This window comes from Hemitrygon akajei, chromosome 3, assembly GCF_048418815.1.
Source record: "Hemitrygon akajei chromosome 3, sHemAka1.3, whole genome shotgun sequence".
In the NCBI taxonomy this organism is placed as follows: Eukaryota; Metazoa; Chordata; class Chondrichthyes; order Myliobatiformes; family Dasyatidae; genus Hemitrygon; species Hemitrygon akajei.
This window is the reverse complement of record NC_133126.1, coordinates 169,292,531-169,312,690: the sequence shown is the minus strand read 5'-3', so window position 1 is coordinate 169,312,690 and position 20,160 is coordinate 169,292,531. Positions and strand designations below refer to the sequence as shown.

General features: G+C 37.8%; 1 protein-coding gene across 10 annotated transcripts in view; it reads left to right on the top strand.

Annotated features, from left to right (window-relative positions):
• The window catches only part of LOC140725615 (DISP complex protein LRCH3-like), a 144,655-nt gene that overhangs the window by 65,540 nt on the left and 58,955 nt on the right, over positions 1-20,160 (top strand). For all 10 annotated transcript variants that reach the window (XM_073041290.1, XM_073041288.1, XM_073041289.1 and 7 more), the window contains exons 6-11: positions 313-428; positions 6,549-6,642; positions 7,300-7,420; positions 14,027-14,175; positions 17,043-17,122; positions 18,995-19,043. In XM_073041290.1, coding sequence (XP_072897391.1) covers positions 313-428; positions 6,549-6,642; positions 7,300-7,420; positions 14,027-14,175; positions 17,043-17,122; positions 18,995-19,043 — 609 coding nt within the window. The remainder of the gene's footprint in view (positions 1-312; positions 429-6,548; positions 6,643-7,299; positions 7,421-14,026; positions 14,176-17,042; positions 17,123-18,994; positions 19,044-20,160) is intronic.

Below are 20,160 nucleotides of genomic sequence, written 5' to 3'. Positions count from 1 at the left end.
GTAATTTGTGTTACCGATACGTATGTATATTTAAAAGTAGCGGTGCAGCCTAAAATCCGGTGCGGCCTTTACAATTAAAAAATTGATTTTATTTCTAAAATTAGAGCCAGCGGCTTTTAATCAGGTGCGCTCTGTAGTCCGGAATCTACGGTAGCCATGATGACATATTGGAGCAGCTTTGATGGGTCAAATGTCCTAATTCTGCTCCTATATCTTACGGTCTTGTCTTAATTCAGAACATAACATTGTTATCATGTTTCATTTTCATCATAGTATTAGATACTGATTGGAACATGTATGCTTTTCTTCTAGATTTGTATAAAGGGGAAAATCCACATATTCAAATACCTTAATATTGAAGCATGTAAGAATGTTCCAGAACTACCAGAATATGACAGAACAAGACCAACTGGGTTCTTACCAACGTGGTAAGTAAAGAAACGTTTCCAAGGCTGGGCTGTCTATCAGTTTGGATATTTCACATTTACTATTTCCAAACTGGAAAGAAGTTGGGTGATGATTATAGAGGACAGTGCCAAAGGTTAAGGTGGTTAAAAACTGCAATCAATTTAATGTACATATCCAGCTTTGCTGATTCAATCTTGAAAATTTCACCAAGAATCTAAAATGTATTATTTAAGGTATTTAACAGTTTCAACACATCAAGAATTTGTTCTTTGTAATTCACTAATTTTTTAATACTGTAGTTTAGTTTTAGCATTAATCTGGGATCTTCAGTTTAAAGCTTTGTGGCATTATTTTGAAACACTTTTATTGATTAAAAAATGAATATTTAAATTTCCAGTGGGGTCAGTTAACAAGAAGTGTATTTGATGTGGAAAAAAAATTGAATATTTAGAAGTTATCTCAAAAGGAAAGCTGATTTAAAATGACAATTGTGTTGCTTTTATGGAGTGTGCAATTAAATGGACTATGAGCTATAATTTTATAGCCACTGAACTTGACCACAGAATATGAAAACTATTTTACAGTTACATTTGATTTTTCTCTGTATAAGGGCATAAGTAGCAGAAATAGGCTATTTGACCACTTATCAAGATCATGGCAGATCTTCTATCTTAATACCATTTTCTTGAACCTTTGATTTTCTGAATATCCAAAGTCTTAACAATATATCATTTTGAATATGTTTAATAACTATGTACAGTGGTGCTAGAAAGTTTGTGAACCCTTTAGAATTTTCTCTATTTCTGCATAAGTATGACCTAAAATATGATCAGATCTTCACACAAGTTCTAAAACTAAATAAAGAGAGCCCAATTAAGTAAAGAACACAAAAACATTATACTTGTTCATTTATTTATTGAGAAAAATGATCCAACATTACATGTATTTGTTACAAAAAGAATGTGAACCTCTAGGATTATCAGTTCATTTAAAGGGGAAATTAGAGTCAGGTGTTTCAGTCAATGGGATGACAATCAGGTGTGTGTGTGTGTGGATGGCCCTGCTCTATTTAAAGAATAGAACCTGGGACTTCACTATCAAAGTGTGATCTTCACCACACAGGTTTTTGGAAGTGTACCATGCCTCGATCAAAGGAGATTTCTCAGAAAGTAAGTTGATGATGCTCACCCGGCTGGAAAATGATACAAGACCATTTCTAAAGAGTTTGGGCTCCAACAATCCACAGTCAAGCAGATGGTGTACAAATGGAGAAAATTCAACACCAATGTTACTGTACCCTGGAATGGTTAACCAACAAAAATCACTCCAAGAGCAAAGCATGTAATATTGCAGGAGGTCACAAAGATGCCAGGGTAACATCTGAGGAGCTACAGTCCTTTTTTGCATTGGCTAATGTCAGTGTTCATGAATCTACCACCAGGCAAACACTGAACAACAATGGTGTACATGGCAGAAATCCAAGGAGAAAGCCACTACTCTCCAAAAAGAACATTGCTGCCCATCTAAAGTTTCCTAAAAACCACATGGATAAGCCAGAAAACTATTGGAAGTATGTTCTGTGGAAGGATGAGTTCAAAATAGAAATTTTTGGCTTAAATGAGAAGTGTCATGTTGGTGAAACGCAAATATTTCATTCCAGCATAAGAACCTCATCCCACCTGTGAAACGTGGTGGCAGTGTCATGGTTTGGGCCTGCTTTGATGCCATGGGAGCAGAGCAGCTTGCCATCATTGATGGAACTATGAATTCTGAATTGTACCAGCAAATTCTACAGGAAAATGTTAGTGTGTCTTCTGTGAACTGAAGAGAAAATGGGTCATGCATCAAGACAACGACCCTAAACGCTCAAGTTGGTCTACCAAAGAATAGTTAAAGCAGAAGAAATTTCATGTTTTGGAATGGCCAAGTCAAAGTCTTGACCTTAATCCTATAGAAATATTGTAGAAGGACTTGAAGCAAGCTGTTCATGCAAGGAAGCACACCAACATCCCAGAGATGAAGCAGTTTTGTAAGGAGAAATGGTGTTAAATTCCTCTAAGCTGATGTGCAGAACGGATCAATGGTTAACGGAAATGTTTGGTTGAAGTTGTTGCTGTGCAAGGGGGTCACACCAGTTACTGAAAAAAAAGGTCGCATACTTTCTCCATGTAATATTGGATCATTTTTCTCAACAAATAAATGAGCAAATGTAATGTTTCTTGTGTTTTTTATTTAATTGGGTTTTCTTTATCTAGTTTTAGGACTTGTGTGAAGATCTGATCATGTTTTAGGTCATAATTATGCAGAAATAGAAAAAATTCTAACCAGTTCACAGACTTTCTAGCACCATTGTATCCATAGTACTCCAAGGTACAGAACTCCAAAGAATCGTTAGTCTCTGTGAAGGAATTTTTCCTCATCTCTATCTTAACTGACCTTTTGTTCTGAAATTCTTGTTGCTCATCTTGATCTGATGTGCTGCATTCAGTCTGTTGAGCCCCACTAGATTTTGTAGGTTTTGAAAGCTCTCGTGAATGTCTACACAATCATTCCTCGTGTAGCACACCTGCATCCCTGGAACAGTCTAGTGAACTTTGCTGCAATTGTTCTGTAGCAAGTATATCCTTGGGAGAGAATATTGATATGCCAGGACAGCTCCAATGCTGATGAATCATACATAACAACTAATTTCTGGATGCCCCATTGGACTCGTACTATTTTGCTAATAGTTGTTGCTCAGATGTTTTGGTCACATTCTTTGTCCCAAGGTAAGGGAGTCTAAACCTCAAGGCTGTAGGTTTAAGGTATAAAGGGATAGAATTAAAGGAGAGATGAGGAGCAACTTTTTCCACACAGAGGGTGCTGGGTATATGGAACAAAATACCAGAGGAAATTGTAGAGGTGGGTACAATTATAATGTGTAAAATATATTTAGATTTCTTTAATAACCGTATTTCAGATTGAAAGGACATTCGAACAGATACAATATATGGATAAGAAAAGCTTTTAAGGGTATGGGCCAAATGGAGGCAAATGGAACTAACAAAGGCAGACAACTTAGTTGGCATGGACGTTGGACTGAGAGATCTGCTTCTGTCCTGTACAACTCTGTGACTAGGAATATGCTGTACTTGTTTCAACATACCTATGTAAAGAGGACATACCTACATTGACACTTCTCTAACAAGAAAGGGTCTAATCACCTAATCTTGACAATACTGCTGATTTCCCTATTCTCAACATACTAGAAAGTTGGAATTGATTAGAATCTTAACTGCACCTACCTCATAAATACTGTGGGGATGGCACAGTATAGTAGCATTTAGCATAACAGTATGAAAGCACCAGTGACCTGCGTTCAGTTCCTGCTGCTGTCTGTAAGGAGTTTGTACGTCTCCTATGATGATGTGGGTTTCCTCCAGGTGCTCCAGTTTCGTCCCATGTTCCAAAGATCAGTACGTTAATTGGTCACATGGATCTAATTGGGTGGCGCAGGCTCATTGAGCTGGAAGGGCCTGTTACTTTGCTGTATCTCTAAATAATAATAAATAAAAAGCTGGTTATAATCTGGGTATCCTACTGCAAGAGAATTTTTGATGTCAAAAACCATTTCACCATCTACAAGGCACAAATCAGGAGTGTACTGAGCTACTCTCCACAGGCCTGAATGAATGCAGCTCCAACGACTTCAAGAAGTTGATAGCATACAAGATATAAGTTTGTTCACTTGAATGTACCCAATCCACTCTTATAAGTATGCACTCCCTCCAATACAAATGAACTGCAGAAGGCATATCATCAAATTTCATTAAGCTTACTCCAGCATCACTGATTTCTGCAGTCAAGGGCAACAGAATCAGGTTTTCCTGCAAATCTTGCACCATGTTTTTTTCACCATGGTTCTTACTGTGTCTAAGTCTGGAATTCCCCAACCTATCCAACAAAATTATGTGAAGTAGCTTGTGAACAGCTCACCATCACCACCCTGAAGGTAATTAGGGTTGGGCATTACATGCTGATCTTTCCAGTTATGATGCCCAAATGAAAAAAAGAAATCTGATCACTTTGATGAATAGTTTTTTGAAAATAGTGTGTGTTTGCATATGATGTGTGCCTTAATGAACGCCATAGGATAATGCACAGTTTAGATGAGAGTTTTATGCATTCTTGTGGGTGTTGGAAGGGAACAGCAGCAAAAAAGTCACATGCTAACTCAGTCAGTCATTAAATTTATCTGTAAAATACCATCATTGCAATCAACAAATGGAAGGTTTTATTTAATAGAAAATTGTAGCAACCAATGGGAATAGAGAATGTCTCTGACCAAGTAAGCACTTAGTAGCAGTACATAATTTGTCTGTGTTAAGTTAAAGTCAGCTGAACTGTTATCTGACATCTGCTGTTCTCTGCCTATCTGCCACATCTCATTCCTTTTCCTTGATATGAATTCTCATTAGAGCATTAATTAAATAGGAGCCAGGCAGACTGATTTCAGTGTTATTGTAACTGCAGTTCTCAAGCACGTCCTGCTTGAAAATTGAAAACTCAAAGATGATGAGTTGATCATTAAAATAGTAATAATAGGAGTAGATTTTGACTAGTTACTTTAATAAACTGTTTCAAAGATTCTGAAGTGAATAGTATTCATATGCCTGGTAATTTATTTCTGGCACTAAACTATTGGTCAGAGTTGTCATTGGTAACATTTGGAAATCTTTGGCATAATCAACTATTTGAATAAATGAATATGTCATCCTGTTTGTTGACTGTTTGAAACTTGTTTTTTTCCTAAAATGAGTGAACAAGTAAGCTGTTAAGTACTGAACTTGGAGTTGTGCTTTAATAGTCCTTTTTCTATATGAAACTCGGTGTTCTGCAAATTTGTATGACAGTTTTTTAATATTGTTTCTCTGATAAACTTGCCTGGGTGGATCACAGCAGACAAAGTCTAGAAGGAGCCTTGCCAGAACTTGTCAGATTTTTAAAAATATTTATTTCAAAGGAAGGCAAAATCAGGAATGCTTCGCAACTGGAGTTCAGCCACTTCTGCTAGATTTGCTTGAGCAGTTAAGCTTAAACTGCATTTAGAAAGCCTAACCTTTAGAGCATCTATTTCAAGAAAAATTGTGTTATAATGTTTTACATTATTGAGTTTTTGTTAAAATTGAAAACAAGGTTCACACAAAATTAGGAGCTAGGAATAGTGAAGCTATTTGAACAAAAAGCTATAATTTAGCTGTGAATTGCCTCAGTGAAAGGTGAGATATGCTTCTTGAGATCTCCATTGAGCCTCATCAGAATGCTCTGGAAGTAAAGGTTGGAGTCATAGATAGGGAATCAAGTGAAGCCTATACATTAAGAGAATGGAATTATTAAATCAATCACTCGATTGGCATGTAGCTTTGCCTGTGAAGAAGATATTATCCTGTGTGTATCGAACACAGTATTACCTGAACATAATCTTTCTTCACTGAGTCTTTTGTTACAGTTCATTGACTGAGTATGATGCCTTTGTAGTTAGCTTGAGCTATTACATGTCCAGTATAATTAAGCTTGTAAATAATTAAGATTATTAAGGGATTGGACACGCTGGAGGCAGGAAGCATGTTCCCTCTGATGGGTGAGTCCAGAACTAGAGGCCACAGTTTAAGAATAAGGGGTAGGCCATTTAGAACAGAGATGCGGAAAAACTTTTTCACCCAGAGAGTGGTGGATATGTGGAATGCTCTGCCCCAGAAGGCAGTGGAGGCCAAGTCTCTGGATGCATTCAAGAGAGAGATAGAGCTCTTATAGATAGCGGGGTCAAGGGCAGGAACGGGGTACTGATTGTGTATGATCAGCCATGATCACAGTGAATGGCGGTGCTGGCTAGAAGGGCCGAATGGCCTACTCCTGCACCTACTGTCTATTGTCTATTATCATTGGATACCACCCTGCTGACAAAACTTGACTTTGAGCTCCAGAAATAACATGGTTACCAAGAATGCAGTGCTTGTTTTTGAACACGTGCAAATCAAGTAGTTATAGAACCTGATCACCAGTATTAGTGATGAAAAACATGATTGATTACAGGTATTTTAGGTACTTTTCCCAGTCATTTTTTAGCTCTTCCTCTGATGATTAGTCTATTCTTTTTACAGTCAGGAAGAGTATTTCACAGGTCGACCATATGGAGCACTGGACTCAGGCTTTAACAGTGTTGACAGTGGAGATAAAAGATGGTCAGGGAATGAGGTACGTAACACTATGCCTTTACAAAATAATACTTGGATCACATATTGCCAATGCTTTGGAGCTTTCTTTAAATATTCATTGTTATTAGCTAAAAATTGCATTCATATTTTAAATCTTTCCAATGACAGTAATAAAAATAACGTTCTTTGTCCTTTCATTGCTCCCAATCAAAATATCTCTTTACACTTGCTGCTCTAGGAAAATTACTTTTTTAATTGGATTCCTCTCATGGTTCAGTGAGCAACATTGACTTTGGAACTCCTGTATGCTCAGATCTGTTACCAATTATCCTTTTCTGTTATCAAGATTATTACCCTTGTAGTATTTTTAAAATATTTTGTCCCTCACTCCCCACTGAATTACTAATGCATTTTTCCAATTATTAATAGAACAATATATTTGAATCTAGTTTTACAATTGCAATTCTTTCCCTGAACGATAAACTAACAAATACCATCCAGTTGGGAAATCCTTAGAATATTCCTATCGAATATATGATTAATTTCATTTGATACTTAATGGGCATATCCTAACAATTTTTTTTGAAATATTGTCCTATTTGTTGGTGTTTTTTAACAGTATTTTGGGACAAGGTCTATTACTGTTGTGTTAGATTATATTTTAGTCTAAAATGGCAAATCTTGTCTTGCTGTGCAGCCGACAGATGAATTTCCTGACGTTCCACAACGAGTGGCTGAAATTGCAAAGGAGCAAAGGCAGCGACGAGAGTGTCAGCATCATGAACAGCGATCTTCATCACTCATGCCAAATGGCATAGGTAAATTCAATTCAAAGGGCATTAAATGCAATCACATCAATTGTATCTCTGCAGAAATGAGGCCAAAAGAAGAAATATTCTGTGGTTGTTGACATTTTAACAACTATTCTGTTAACAAAGATCCTGTACATTTTCCTCTGACAAAAATAAACGTGTCTCCTTAAACCAATTTACCTTGCTTTGAATAATACAAATATGTTCAATTTATGTTTTAATTTCTCCACTTACAATTCCAATTTTTAAATGTCACCAGATTATTGTGTTGTTATTTTAAAATCCTATTTTCAGACTGAGAATCCTTAGGACAGAATTTGGTAGGGTTCTTGTTATTTATCGTACAGTTAAAATCAGAACTCTTGGACTTAAAATGATAATTTTGATCCTCTCTCCATAAATGCTGCCATATCTGTTGAGTATTTCCTGCATTATTTTTGATTCTAGTCCCTGCTTGCTCATGATATGAGGATAAAGTGGAATGCCATCATACCTCACTGACGAGTTTGAAAAGGAATGGATAATATGAGAAGCTATATGACATTAACTCTTCCTGTCATCGAGTTATAAAAAACAAGCCCTGCGACCAATTTCTTCAGTGCTGACTAAGTTTTCTTCCTGAGCTGGTTCCATTTATTTTCATTTGACTTCGATCCCTATAACCATTTTCTCACAATGAATCTGCCAAAATAGCTTTTAAATTTTGTAATCATTCCTGCTTTTACCAATTTCTCCAGCAGCTTGTTCTATTCCTACTACCATCTGGTAAAACTTGACCTTTAAGTCTCCTTTAAATCTTTCTTTCCTCATACTTTAAGCATATGCCCTCTAGTTTTAGACTGTTCTACCTTGAGAAAAAAAGACTGTCACCATCCATCTTACCTATGTACCTCATGATTTTATAAATCTCTACAAGGTCACCCCCAGTCTCCTTTGCTCCCAGCATATTCAGTCTTACATACCTCAACCCCTTGAGTCCCAGCAACACTCTTGTGAATTTTTTTCTGTGCCTTGTTTAGCTTAATAAAATCATTCTCATAGTATTGCAACAAGAACTGTACACAATATTCCAGCTGCAGTCTTGGCAACATCTTATGCAGTTGTAACATTATGCCCTAACACTTAAACTCATTTTCCCATCCAATAAAGGAAAGCATGTCATACACCCTCTTCGCAACTTTGTCTATCTGTGTATCCACTTTCAAGGAACTTTGTACTCGTACCCCAGGTCCTACGTTCTATAGCATTTTCCAGAGCTTTGTCATTCACTGTGAATTAGAATCAGAATTTGGTTTATTATTGACATACAGTTGCAAGAAAAGTTTGTGAACCCTTTGCAATTACATGGTTTTCTGCATTAACTGCTTGTAAAATGTGGTCTGATCTTCATCTAAGTAACAATAGTAGACAAATATAATCTGCCTTAACTAATAGAACACAAACAATTGTACTTCTTCTCGACAATACTGAGTACACCATTTAAACAATCACAGTCTAGGTTTAAAAAAAAGTATGTGAACCTCCAGGGTAAAGCCTTCTGCAAAAGCAGTTTTGAGTCAGCTGTTCCAATCAATGAGATGAGATTGGAAATCTGGGTTGTAAAGGTACCCTGCTCTGTAAAACGGGCACATAAAAGTCAGGTTACTCTAAAAGGCTGCTCTTCTCAAGAAAGATCTACTTATGTGCACCATGTGTTGATCAAAACAACTTTCAGAGGACCTTAGAAAAAGAATTGTAGAGATGCATCAAGCTGGAAAAGACTATAAAAGCATTTCTAAAGATCTGCATGTCCATCAATCCACAGTAAGAGAAATTGTCTACAAATGGAGGAAAGTCAGTACTGTTGCTACTCTCCCTAGGAGTAGGCATCCTGCAAAGATCACACAAAGCACAATGTGCGATGCTGAATGAGATGAAAAAGAACCCAAGGGTAACAGCAAAAGACCTGCAGAAATTTTTAAAACTTACTAAAGTCTTGGTTCATATGTCCACTATGAGAAAAAAAAACACAGAATAAGAACTGTGTTCATGGAAGGACACCACGGAGGAAAGCACTGCTGCACACCTCAAGTTTGTAAAAGATTACCTGGGTGCTCCAGAATGCTTCTAGAACCATGTTCTGTGGACAGATGGGACAAAAACTGAATGTTTTGGCAGAAATGCACACTGTTCTGTTTGGAGGAAAACGGGCACTGCACACCAACGTTAAAACCTCATCTGAACCGTGAAGCATGGTAGAAGGAGCATCATAGTTTGGGACTGCTTTGCTTTTCAGGGCCTGGACATCTTGCAATTATTGAAGGAACAATGAATTAAAAATTAAATTAAGGCACTTTACAGGAGAATGTAGCGATCTGTCACCTGAAGCTTAATAGAAGTTGCAACAAGATAAAGATCTGAAACACAAGAGTAAATCAACAACAGAATGGTTTAAGAAGAAAATTTGTGTTTTGGAATTGCCAAATCAGAGTCCAGACCTTAACCAATTTGAGGGTCTGTGGCACGAACTGAAGAGAGCTGTCATGCATGGTATTCCAGAAATATTGATGAACTAAAACAGTTTTTCATGGAAGAACTGTCTAAAGTTCCTCCTCGCTGTTGTGCAAGTCTGATGAGCAGCTACCAGAAACATTTGGTGGAGGTTATTGATACTAAAGCAGATACTAGCAGTTATTAAATACAAGGGTTCACATACTTTTTCCAGCCTTGACTGTGAATGATTAAACAATGTGTTCAATAAAGACATGAAAATTACAATTATTTGTTTATTAGTTTAGGCAGGTTGTGTTTATCTATTATTGTGACTTGAAGATCAGACCACATTTTATGAGTAATTAATGTAGAACACCAGGTAATTGCAAAGGGTTCACAAACTTTTTCTTGCAACTGTATGTCTTGAAATGCGTTGTTTTGTAGTACAATGCAGTACAAAAAAGATACTATAAATTATAACAATATATATATAAAAACATAAATCTGTGTGTGCAAAATTTATGAGGTAGTGTTCATGATTTCATTGTCTGTTCCGAGATCTGATGGTGGGGGTAAAGAAGCCGTTACTAAAATGGTGAGTGTTTGTCTTCAGGCTGCTGTACTATCTCTCTGATGGTAGCATTGAGAAGAGGGCATGTCTTGGGTGGTGTAGGTCCTTAGTGCCATCCTTTTGGGACATTGCCTTTTGAAGATGTCCTGATGCTGGGGAAGCTAGTGCTCATGATGGAACTGGCTGAGTTTACAACTGTGTGCAGCTTTTTCCAATCCTGTGCAGTTGTCCCTCCACAATATATGGTGATGCAACCAGTTAGAATGCTCTTTATGGTACATCTGTAGAAATTTGCTAATCTTTGGTGACATACCAATTCCTATCAAATGTCTAATTAAATATAGCTGGTGGCATGACTTCACAATTGCAAGAAACCTGTTGCATCCAGGATAGATCTTTATAAATGTTGACACCCAGGAAATTGAAACTGCTCACTCTATTTACTGCTAACTTTTCAATAAGGACTGGAATATATTCCTTTGACTTCCCCTTCCTGAAGTCCAAATCCATTCCTTGATCTTACTGATGCTGAGTGCAAGATTTTGTGACACCTCTCAACCAGCTGATCTATCTCACTCCTATACGCCTCCTCGTCACCATCTGAGGTTTTGCTGAAAGCAGTTGTGTCATCAGCAAATTTATAGCAGCGGTTGCACTGTGTCTAGCACACGGTCTTGGGTATAGAGCAGTGAGCTAAGCACACCTTCTTGAGGTACAGCAGTGTTATTGTCAACGAGGAGGAGATGTCATTTCCGATCTACACTGACTGTGGTCTTCTGATGAGGAGTTCAAGGATTTAGTTGCAAAGTGTGATGCAGAGGCTGAGTTTTGAAGCTTATTGATTAGAACTGAGGGGATGATTGTGTTGAATGCTGAGCTGTAATCAACAAGCAATAGCCTGACATACGTATTGCCATTGTCAGGGTGGTTCCAGGTTGAGTGACAAGCCAGTAAGATTGCATCTCCTATAGACATACTGTGGCAGTTGGTAAATTGCTGCAAATTCAGGTTCTTGTTCAGGCAGGAATTAATTCCAGCCATGATCAATCTCTCAGAGCACTTCATCACAGTAGTTGTGAGTGCAACTGGGTGACAGCTGTTGATGTAGCTCACCCTGCTTTTCTTGGGTACCAGTATAACTGATGCCCTTTTGAAGCAGGTGGGAAAGTGATTGCAGCAGCGAGAAATTGAAAATGTCCTTGAGCACTGCAGCCAGTTTGTTGGCACAGGTTTTCAGTATCCTACCAAGTACACCATCAAAGCCTGATGCCTTTCGAGGGTTCACCCTCTTGAAAGATGTTCTGATATCGGCTCCTGACACAGATATCACATGGTTGCCCGACACTTCTGTTTCATTCAGTTGCAGTTTTATTCTCCCTTTCAAAGCATGCATAAAAGGCATTTAGCTTAAGGGGCATTTATCTGGGAGTGAAGTATCACAGTCATTTATGATGTTTGGTTTTGTCTCATAAGACCATAAGTTATAGGAGCAGAATTGAGCTATTTAGCCCATCAAGTCTGCTTTGCCATTTCATCATGGCTGATTTAATTTTTCTCTCGGCCCCAATCTCCTGCCTTCCCCCTCCCACCCCCTTGTATTCCTTCATGCCCTGACCAGTCAAGAATCTATCAACCTCTGCCTTAAATATGCATAAAGACTTGGCCTCTAAAGCTGCATATAGCAAAGGATTCCACAGATTCACCACTCTCTGGCTAAGGAAGTAAAGCCCCACCAAAGCTGATATGCATCCAATTCCATCTCTACTTCCTTCAGTGTTGCTTTTTCTCTCTTGAGATAGTCTTCTTGCATTAATTTAGCATCCAAAATGCAACATTCAACACTTGCCTGAGATAAATTCCATCTGCCAATCCTTGGCCCATTTTACCAATTGATCTAGATTCTATTGATACATTATTCACTGGAATTTTAATTTATTGGAATATTTAATAACAATAAAAACTTAAGTACACTACAGCACCAATTTTGGTTATTTCCACAAACTTACTAGTTATGCCACTTTCTCTCTTATCCAGATCGTTAATATAGGGGAACCAGCACCAATCCTTGTGGCATATGCCACCCCATGCAGACTGATAATGATCAACTTATTTGTATTGTAACTTATTCCTATAAATCTATTCTAAATATTGCAATTTAGTCCGCTCTGTAAGTGAATCAGGTGTATTGAATCAACGCAATCATTCAGTGCCTCATATTTGCATATGTTCTATATCCGAGAAATCCAGAAACAATCCCGCTAACCACCTCTGTCCATGTCACCATGTAACTTTTACTTTGCAAACGTTTACCTCACTTCTTTAAAATATATTGGTATTACTGAATTGACCACTCCCAGCAGTACGTGTCCTTTAATAACTGATAACTTCCAATTGCTAACACTCATCAGCACCGCCTGAAAGACTTTACATAACTCTGTCAAACACTTAAATAAAATTCTCTGAATCACATCATGGTGGAAGGTAGCCCAAGTGTGTTTTTGGAACTATTATTCTTTTATTACTATAGTTTCTACTAACCATGGCACACATGAGCAAAAGCAGGCCATCTATATGTTAAACTTTGAGTATGTTGTGGCAAACCAAGTGTTATTCTTCAGCTTATCTGGCAGTTGCTCTGCAAGTGTTTACTTCAGCCAGTTGTCCAGATAAATCTATGCAGATGGTATCTTTTTGAATGCTTTCCTCGAAAAGGATCTCACTGTAAACAAACATTTCAAGCCCAACCTAGGGGGAAAAGTCTGTGGCATTGATTTCAGGTGAAATGGGCAGGCCGGCAGCAGAGTTCTGAAAATAAATCCAAACATTTAGCAAGCCTGGCTCCAAATCTAGATAAACTGGTTAGGTTAGTCATACATAAAATTGTGTGCAAAATATGTGGAGCATTAAGCTGCTCTAAGTGGCCACTGTGATGTTGGTATTCATAATGGTTAATGTTTTGTGTGTTTTTGACTGATATAAATGGTACCCGCTTTAAATTGAGAGGATTATGAAATGCAAAAAAAATCTATGATTTATGCTCTGGATGGTTTGCAGATATTGTATAATGCATTGTGACAAACAACATTGTGTTCTATTTTAGTTATCGTTTTATTTATTTATTGAGATACAGTGCAGAGTAAGCCCTACCAGCCCTTTAAGCCATCTGCCCAACAATCCCCGATTTATTCCCTCTAATTATGGGATAATTTACAATGACTAATTAATCTACCAACCGGTACATCTTTGGACTGTGGGAGAAAACAGGAGCACCCAGAGGAGACGCACGTGGTCACGGGGGGAACGTGCAAACTCCTTACAGGTAGCGGCGGGAATTAAACCTGGGTTGCCTGTACTGTAATAAAGTGCTGTGCTAACCAATATATCAATACATAACTGCTACTCTCTCTGTCCCACCTTATAAAACTCTATACTTGACTTTGTGGTGCCACATACGGTTTCTTAAATTTATCATGAACAAATAAAAGCTGAGACTAAGGTTGTGTCATTGTGCATGTTTTGTGAAGTAAATAATTTGCAATAGTGGGTTGAAAATATTGTTTCTATTCCAGTTGAACATGATCTAGAACAGATTGATTACATTGATAGCTGTCCAGTCGAGGAAGAGGAGGAGGAAGTGCGATTGTTAAAACGTCCTGAGTCCACTAGCCTCAGTTCACAATTTATGGCATATATTGAAAAGAGACGCATTAACTATGAGGTAGTATGCATGATCTTTGGTATTCCATACAAAAGAGTGGAGATGTTTACATGTAAAGAGCATATGATTAAGAAAGTGGTTTGCAGAAGAAATATGTAATTGAATTAAAATTTGCCAATTAGTTTTTCAATCAATAACCTTGTCAATGCAATAACTTATATTTGATTTTATTCAATTGCTCTTTCTTGATGAATTAGATTTATGGAAAAAGATAAATGATGGGTCAATTTGGGCAGAGACAAATCTCATTCACTATATGTAGTGGATTCCAGTTAATTGGGACACATCAAGATCAGTACATTTTCACCTAATTACGTGGCTGTTTGAATTAACTTTCATGGAAGTAGTTAAAAAGGTATAAAGAATACAAACTACTGTTTAACTGAGTAACAAATTATGTACTTAATGAAAAATTAGAACATCATCAATACTACTACAGTAATATAAAACCGTGTATTCATTTCTAACAGTTATCAGTGGAGGAATTCATCCAGTGTACGCTGCCTTGTTCCTTCAATTAACTGTAAATGAACAAAATCAGTGCCGATGCCTAATGCAGATAATGGACTGCCTTCATACAATCCTTTCGACAGTTGCTTCCTCCAAATCTTCATTTTCGTTGTAACATTTAAAATGATTGTCAATGCCTTCATATTCTTTGTAGTTTCTAACTTGTTGAAGTAATGAAATCATTTCATTTTCACTCCTGGTCATTTGTGGCATCTCCAAGCCTGAATACTTGAAGCTGCAATGAGCAAAACAGTCTTACGACTTATTTCTTGCCAACTATCAGTGGCAAAAGCACTGCTCTTTGGGAAAAAAATGCATGCAACTGATGATATTTTAAAACTGTTCATTCTAAGCATGGTGTGGTGTATAATAGACACATAAGTACACGAGACTAATGCTAGTTAGAAACTGTTCGACAACAGACTCCTGCCCTAATTAAGTGGCATCAGAATCAGGTTTATTATCATCGGCATGTGATGTGAAATTTGTTAACTTAGTAGCAGCTGTTCAATGCAATACATAATATTAGAAGGAAAAAAATAAAATAATAATAAATAAATCTTCTATAGTATACTCTATTGAATAGATTAAAAATCGTGCAAAAAAACCCCAGAAATACTATATATTTTTTTAAAGTGAGGTAGTGTCCAAGGGTTCAATGTCCATTTAGGAATCGGATGGCAAAGGGGAAGAAGCTGTTCCTGAATCACTGAGTGTGTGCCTTCAGGCTTCTGTACCAACTACCTGGTGGTAACAGTGAGAAAAGGGCATACCCTGGGTGCTGATGGTCCCTAACAATGGTTGCTGCCCCTCTAAGACACCGCTCCTTGAAGATGACCTGGGTACTTTGTAGGCTAGTGCCCAAGATGCAGCTGACTAAATTTACACTCCTCTGCAGCTTCTTTCCATCCTGTGCAGTAGCCCGCCCCCCTCCATAGCAGACAGTGATACAGCTGTCAGAATGCTCTCCACAGTACATCTGTAGACGTATTTTTGAGTGTATTTGTTGACACACCAAATCTCTTCAAACTCCTAATGAATTACATTCTACTTGGTCTTGTTTTAAAATTCAACCATTTTGGATAAATTTAAGACTTTTATTGGAACAAATTACTGGAGTACAACTCCCACATAGTCCACTATTATTTTTATTAGGAGACATTGAAGGGACAATACCGAAACTTAAATTGAATAAGTATCAGAAAAAATTTATAAAAATTGCATTGGCAGTAGCCAAAAAAGTTATCGCAGTTACTTGGAAATCTGATTTATATTTAACTATGGATCGTTGGAATAATGAAATACATAGTTGTATTCCACTTGAAAAAATTACGTATAATCTAAGAAATGAATATGATATATTTTTGAAAATTTGGTTCCCATACTTACAAAAGATAGATTAAATACATAGGTCCTTTGAAGATAAAATTATAAAGTAATTGGGGAAAGTAAAAATAAATATCAAAATTATTTTGAACTCCATGGAGCATGTGGGGATCCTCCAATATCCAGGCAATCTTTCTCTTTCCTTTTTTTTCTTTCTTTAGATAAGGGTTAAGGGGAGGTGGGAGGGTCAATATTATTTTTCTTACTATTTTATTATCACATTTATTCTTTGTAATTTCTAAAATTTAATTAAAAAGGAAAAAAAAAACTCCTAATGAAGTATGGAAGCTGTGTTGCCTTCTTTATAACTGCATCAATATGTTGGGACCAGGTTAGATTCTCAGAGATCTTGACACCCAGGAACTTGAAACTGCTTACTCTCTCCACTTCTGATGCCTCTATGAGGATTGGTATATATTTCTTTGTCTTACCCTTCCAGAAGCACAATCAGCTTTTTGGTCTTACTGATATTGAGTGCCAGGTTTTTGCTGCGGCACCACTCCACTAGTTGGCATATCTCACTCCTGTATGCCCTCTTATCACCACCTGAGATTCTGCCAACAATGGTTGTATCATCAGTAAATTTATAGATGGTATTTGAACTATGCCCAGCCACACAGTCGTGTATATAGAGAGTAGAGCAGTGGGCTAAGCACACACCCCTGAGGTGCAACAGTGTTGATCATCAGCGAGGAGGAGATGTTATAACCAATCTAGGCAGAATGTGGTCTTCCAGTTAGGAAGTCGAGGATGCAATTGCAGAGATAGTATCTCAAATAAACAAAGGGAATCCTAGCTATTTTCTCAATTAATATTGTTAACTGAAGAATTGTCCCAAATAATTGGCTGTCTTGATTAGCCTATGGCCCAATTAACTGGAATCCACTGTATCCTATTTAACAAGACTGGTTAGTAATTAGTTCCACAGTGCTTCTAAGCAACCAATGGTGAAGGTTTTCTTTCCCTTGAAGGGTTCTTCTGTGAAGTCACCAAAGCTTATTGGAGATCCACAAAGAACGGAAAATGGGAGGAGCTGGTTACAACAGAGCAGGTAATACGTCAGCTTAAATTTATTGCGTTTGCATGAAACAATGAAAGTGACTTGCATATTTCAAAATTACAACTTTTTTTAAGAACCAGAGCAACAGAAAATAATTTAATGTAGCAGGAATATATTAGGTTTTACAATTATAAAACCTGGCATATTGTAAATGCTGAGACAGGTGAACTTGTATGTCAGTTATAGATTTGCAGTGTGCTAACTTTAAAATAAAATACTTGAAAATTAGAATTTTCTGCAGCTGAGTTAGAGGCCTATTGTACCAACAGGATTATTCAGTGCTTTATATTTGCATTTATTCTTCAGCAGAGCAATCCAGAACCAATCCCATTAACATAGTCGTATACCTCAGTTCAAATCAAATAAAGTTTAGTTGTCATTCAAGCCATACATAGATACAGATAAATGAAACAACATTCCTCTGGGACCAGGGTGCAAAAACATACAAAAACAAAATAATGAGAAAGAAAAAAAAGAACATAGACAAGTAAGAAAAAAAAGTTTTTGACCAAATTCTTGAGTAACGAGGCCCACAAATTGATGGTTCCTCCTCAGTCCAGCCTGTATTTCCACTAATCCACCACTGGGGGGCGCACCGCCAACCAAGCCTGGACACCACACTGCAATACAAGCCCGAGGACTGAGGCCTCGTCCGAGCTACAGCCTAAGCAACACTGCTACCTCGTCACCTGTCTCAACACCAAACAAGGGAACCCAGCTTGAAACAATCAATGTCCAACAAGATCTTGCGATCACAAAAGAAACATCTAAGGCAGTCACTCACGGTTTCACTGCATGCCACCTTCGCGCCAGCTCGAAGGCACTAACTTTTCTGGTGCCTCCGAATAGCATGCAGCAGCACGGTCTCCACCCAGGTCAGCTTTTCCAAGCCCAATCCAGTTTCGCCTGAGGGCCTGGCTCGAGTCCCCCTGGTCCGACAGCCCAATTCAACATCCCCAGCCTGATGGACTGACTCACTGGCTGGCTCTTACAACACCCCAGCCAGCTACTGTGAACAAAGACTAGCTCACTGCTGCGATAGACCTGCTCTACAGTCAGTTATTGGAATAAAGAATAGTCTTTCTATGTATAAAAACACATTTAACAAGGAAGAAAGCACCTTCAGTTGGCCCCCAAGAGGCCACTGCGTGTATACACACTGCCATCTTACCGGAAGACCCAGTTAACCCATGTTTAGGAAAACAGTGGAATTCATCAATCTTTGTGTAACTTCAAATCAGACATTAGAAAATTTAAGTTTATTTTCTTTTTCACCTTGTGTATGTTTGTTTTGTTACTTGGTCTCTAGTTTTACCTATCTGAGACAAAAATATGCAAGTATTAATCTGATGAGAGAATGGCTGTTTAATGTCTGCTTGAGAATAATACCATCCTGTTACCATTTTGAACATGGCTGGTAATGTTGTTCCACTGAGTCTCTCCAGGGCAGTGAAAAACTACTATGTAGAAACTGGCAAGGGAATTCTTCAATAAGAAATGGCAAAAATGCCACCTTCAAAGGCAGTTGGTGTAGCAAGGTTTACTCTTCCTTATTAACCAGAAGCTGTCTGCTTGACAAACATTTGAATGTTGTTTATTTGAGAGACTAAAAGCACCACCATAATAGCATACCCAAAAACAATTTAATAATTGTAAGATTCTTTTCATTCCTGCATAGGTGAAACAGCCTAATTTGACTACTGTTTAATTAACTTAATGTGAGTTTTAATTGTCAGTACTAATGTAACCTTAAAGCATTTTATTCAATTTGCCATTTGGTAAACATATGCTTAAATATTACTCTTGAAGGTGAATTTGCACTGCCTTACTCTGCATTAAATTTCAATTTTTTTTTTCTTTCAGTGAATTTTCAGAAGCTGGCATAGTGTCAAAAACTACTGGTCAATATGTGGTAATTATTATGTAGATGATTATTTCTAAAATTTTTACTAATCATTTATGTCATGCTGCTAGATGAGTTTTTAACATACTTGGAACACAACAGTATTAATCTCTGAATGCTGTAATATTGAAATACTAGAGGAAATGCAATTTTTATATTTAAATTGAATCTATAAACCCAGGTTTATAGATTACCTTGTCAAAATGAATTTTATTAGAGTTGTTTAGTCTAAGATACTAAGTTATCTTACTGTGCCATTGCTGCCACAAGACTTATCACTTACGGTGACCCTGCACCAAACTTAAATGGTCTTTATGGAAAGGGTATTCTTTGCTGACCTAAAGCTTCCAATATGAAGCATGAAGGACCAAGGGGCTTTAGTGACTTTCAGCAAGGTGAAGTTTTGATATGACTTCAAGGGAATCCAGCACATGTGCATTTCACTAGGAACTGCTGGCATTTGCAGGCATAATCTGAACCTATATATTTTTATAGCCCTTGTTCCTGTCAGGCAGTTTCTTTTCAATTTAATTGTTCAGTTTTGTGTCTCTTTCTGTCTTTTTCCCTTGTCTGAGATTTTTGCTGTTCTTTAGCTGGTTAAAGAGTGAGACTGGCAGAAAATAGAATATATTCACTATGGATGTCCTGTCCCTGTACACCTTCATCCCCCATCAGGAGGGCCTTAAAGCTCTCTACTTCTTTCTAGACAACAGACCCACCAGTTCCCCTCCACCACCTCCCTCCTCCATCTGGTCGAACTGGTCCTCACTCTCAATAATTTATTCTTTGATTCCTCCCACTTTCTTCAAACCAAAGGTGTAGCCATGGGCACTCGCATGGTTCCCGGCTATGTCAGTTATGTGGGACAGTCTATGTTCCAAGCCTACACAGGTTATCACTGCAACTTTTCCTCTGTGTCCAGCACATAATTGTCTGTAACTTCTGCCATCTCCAGTGGGAACCCACCACTAAGCACATCTTTCCACCCACCCCCCCCCCCACACTTCCTGCTTTCTGCGTGGATCACTTCTGATGCGACTCCCTTGTCTATTTGTTCTCCCCCCCCCCCCCCCACTGATCTCCCTCCTGGTACTTCTCCTTGCAAACGAAACAAGTGCTACACCTG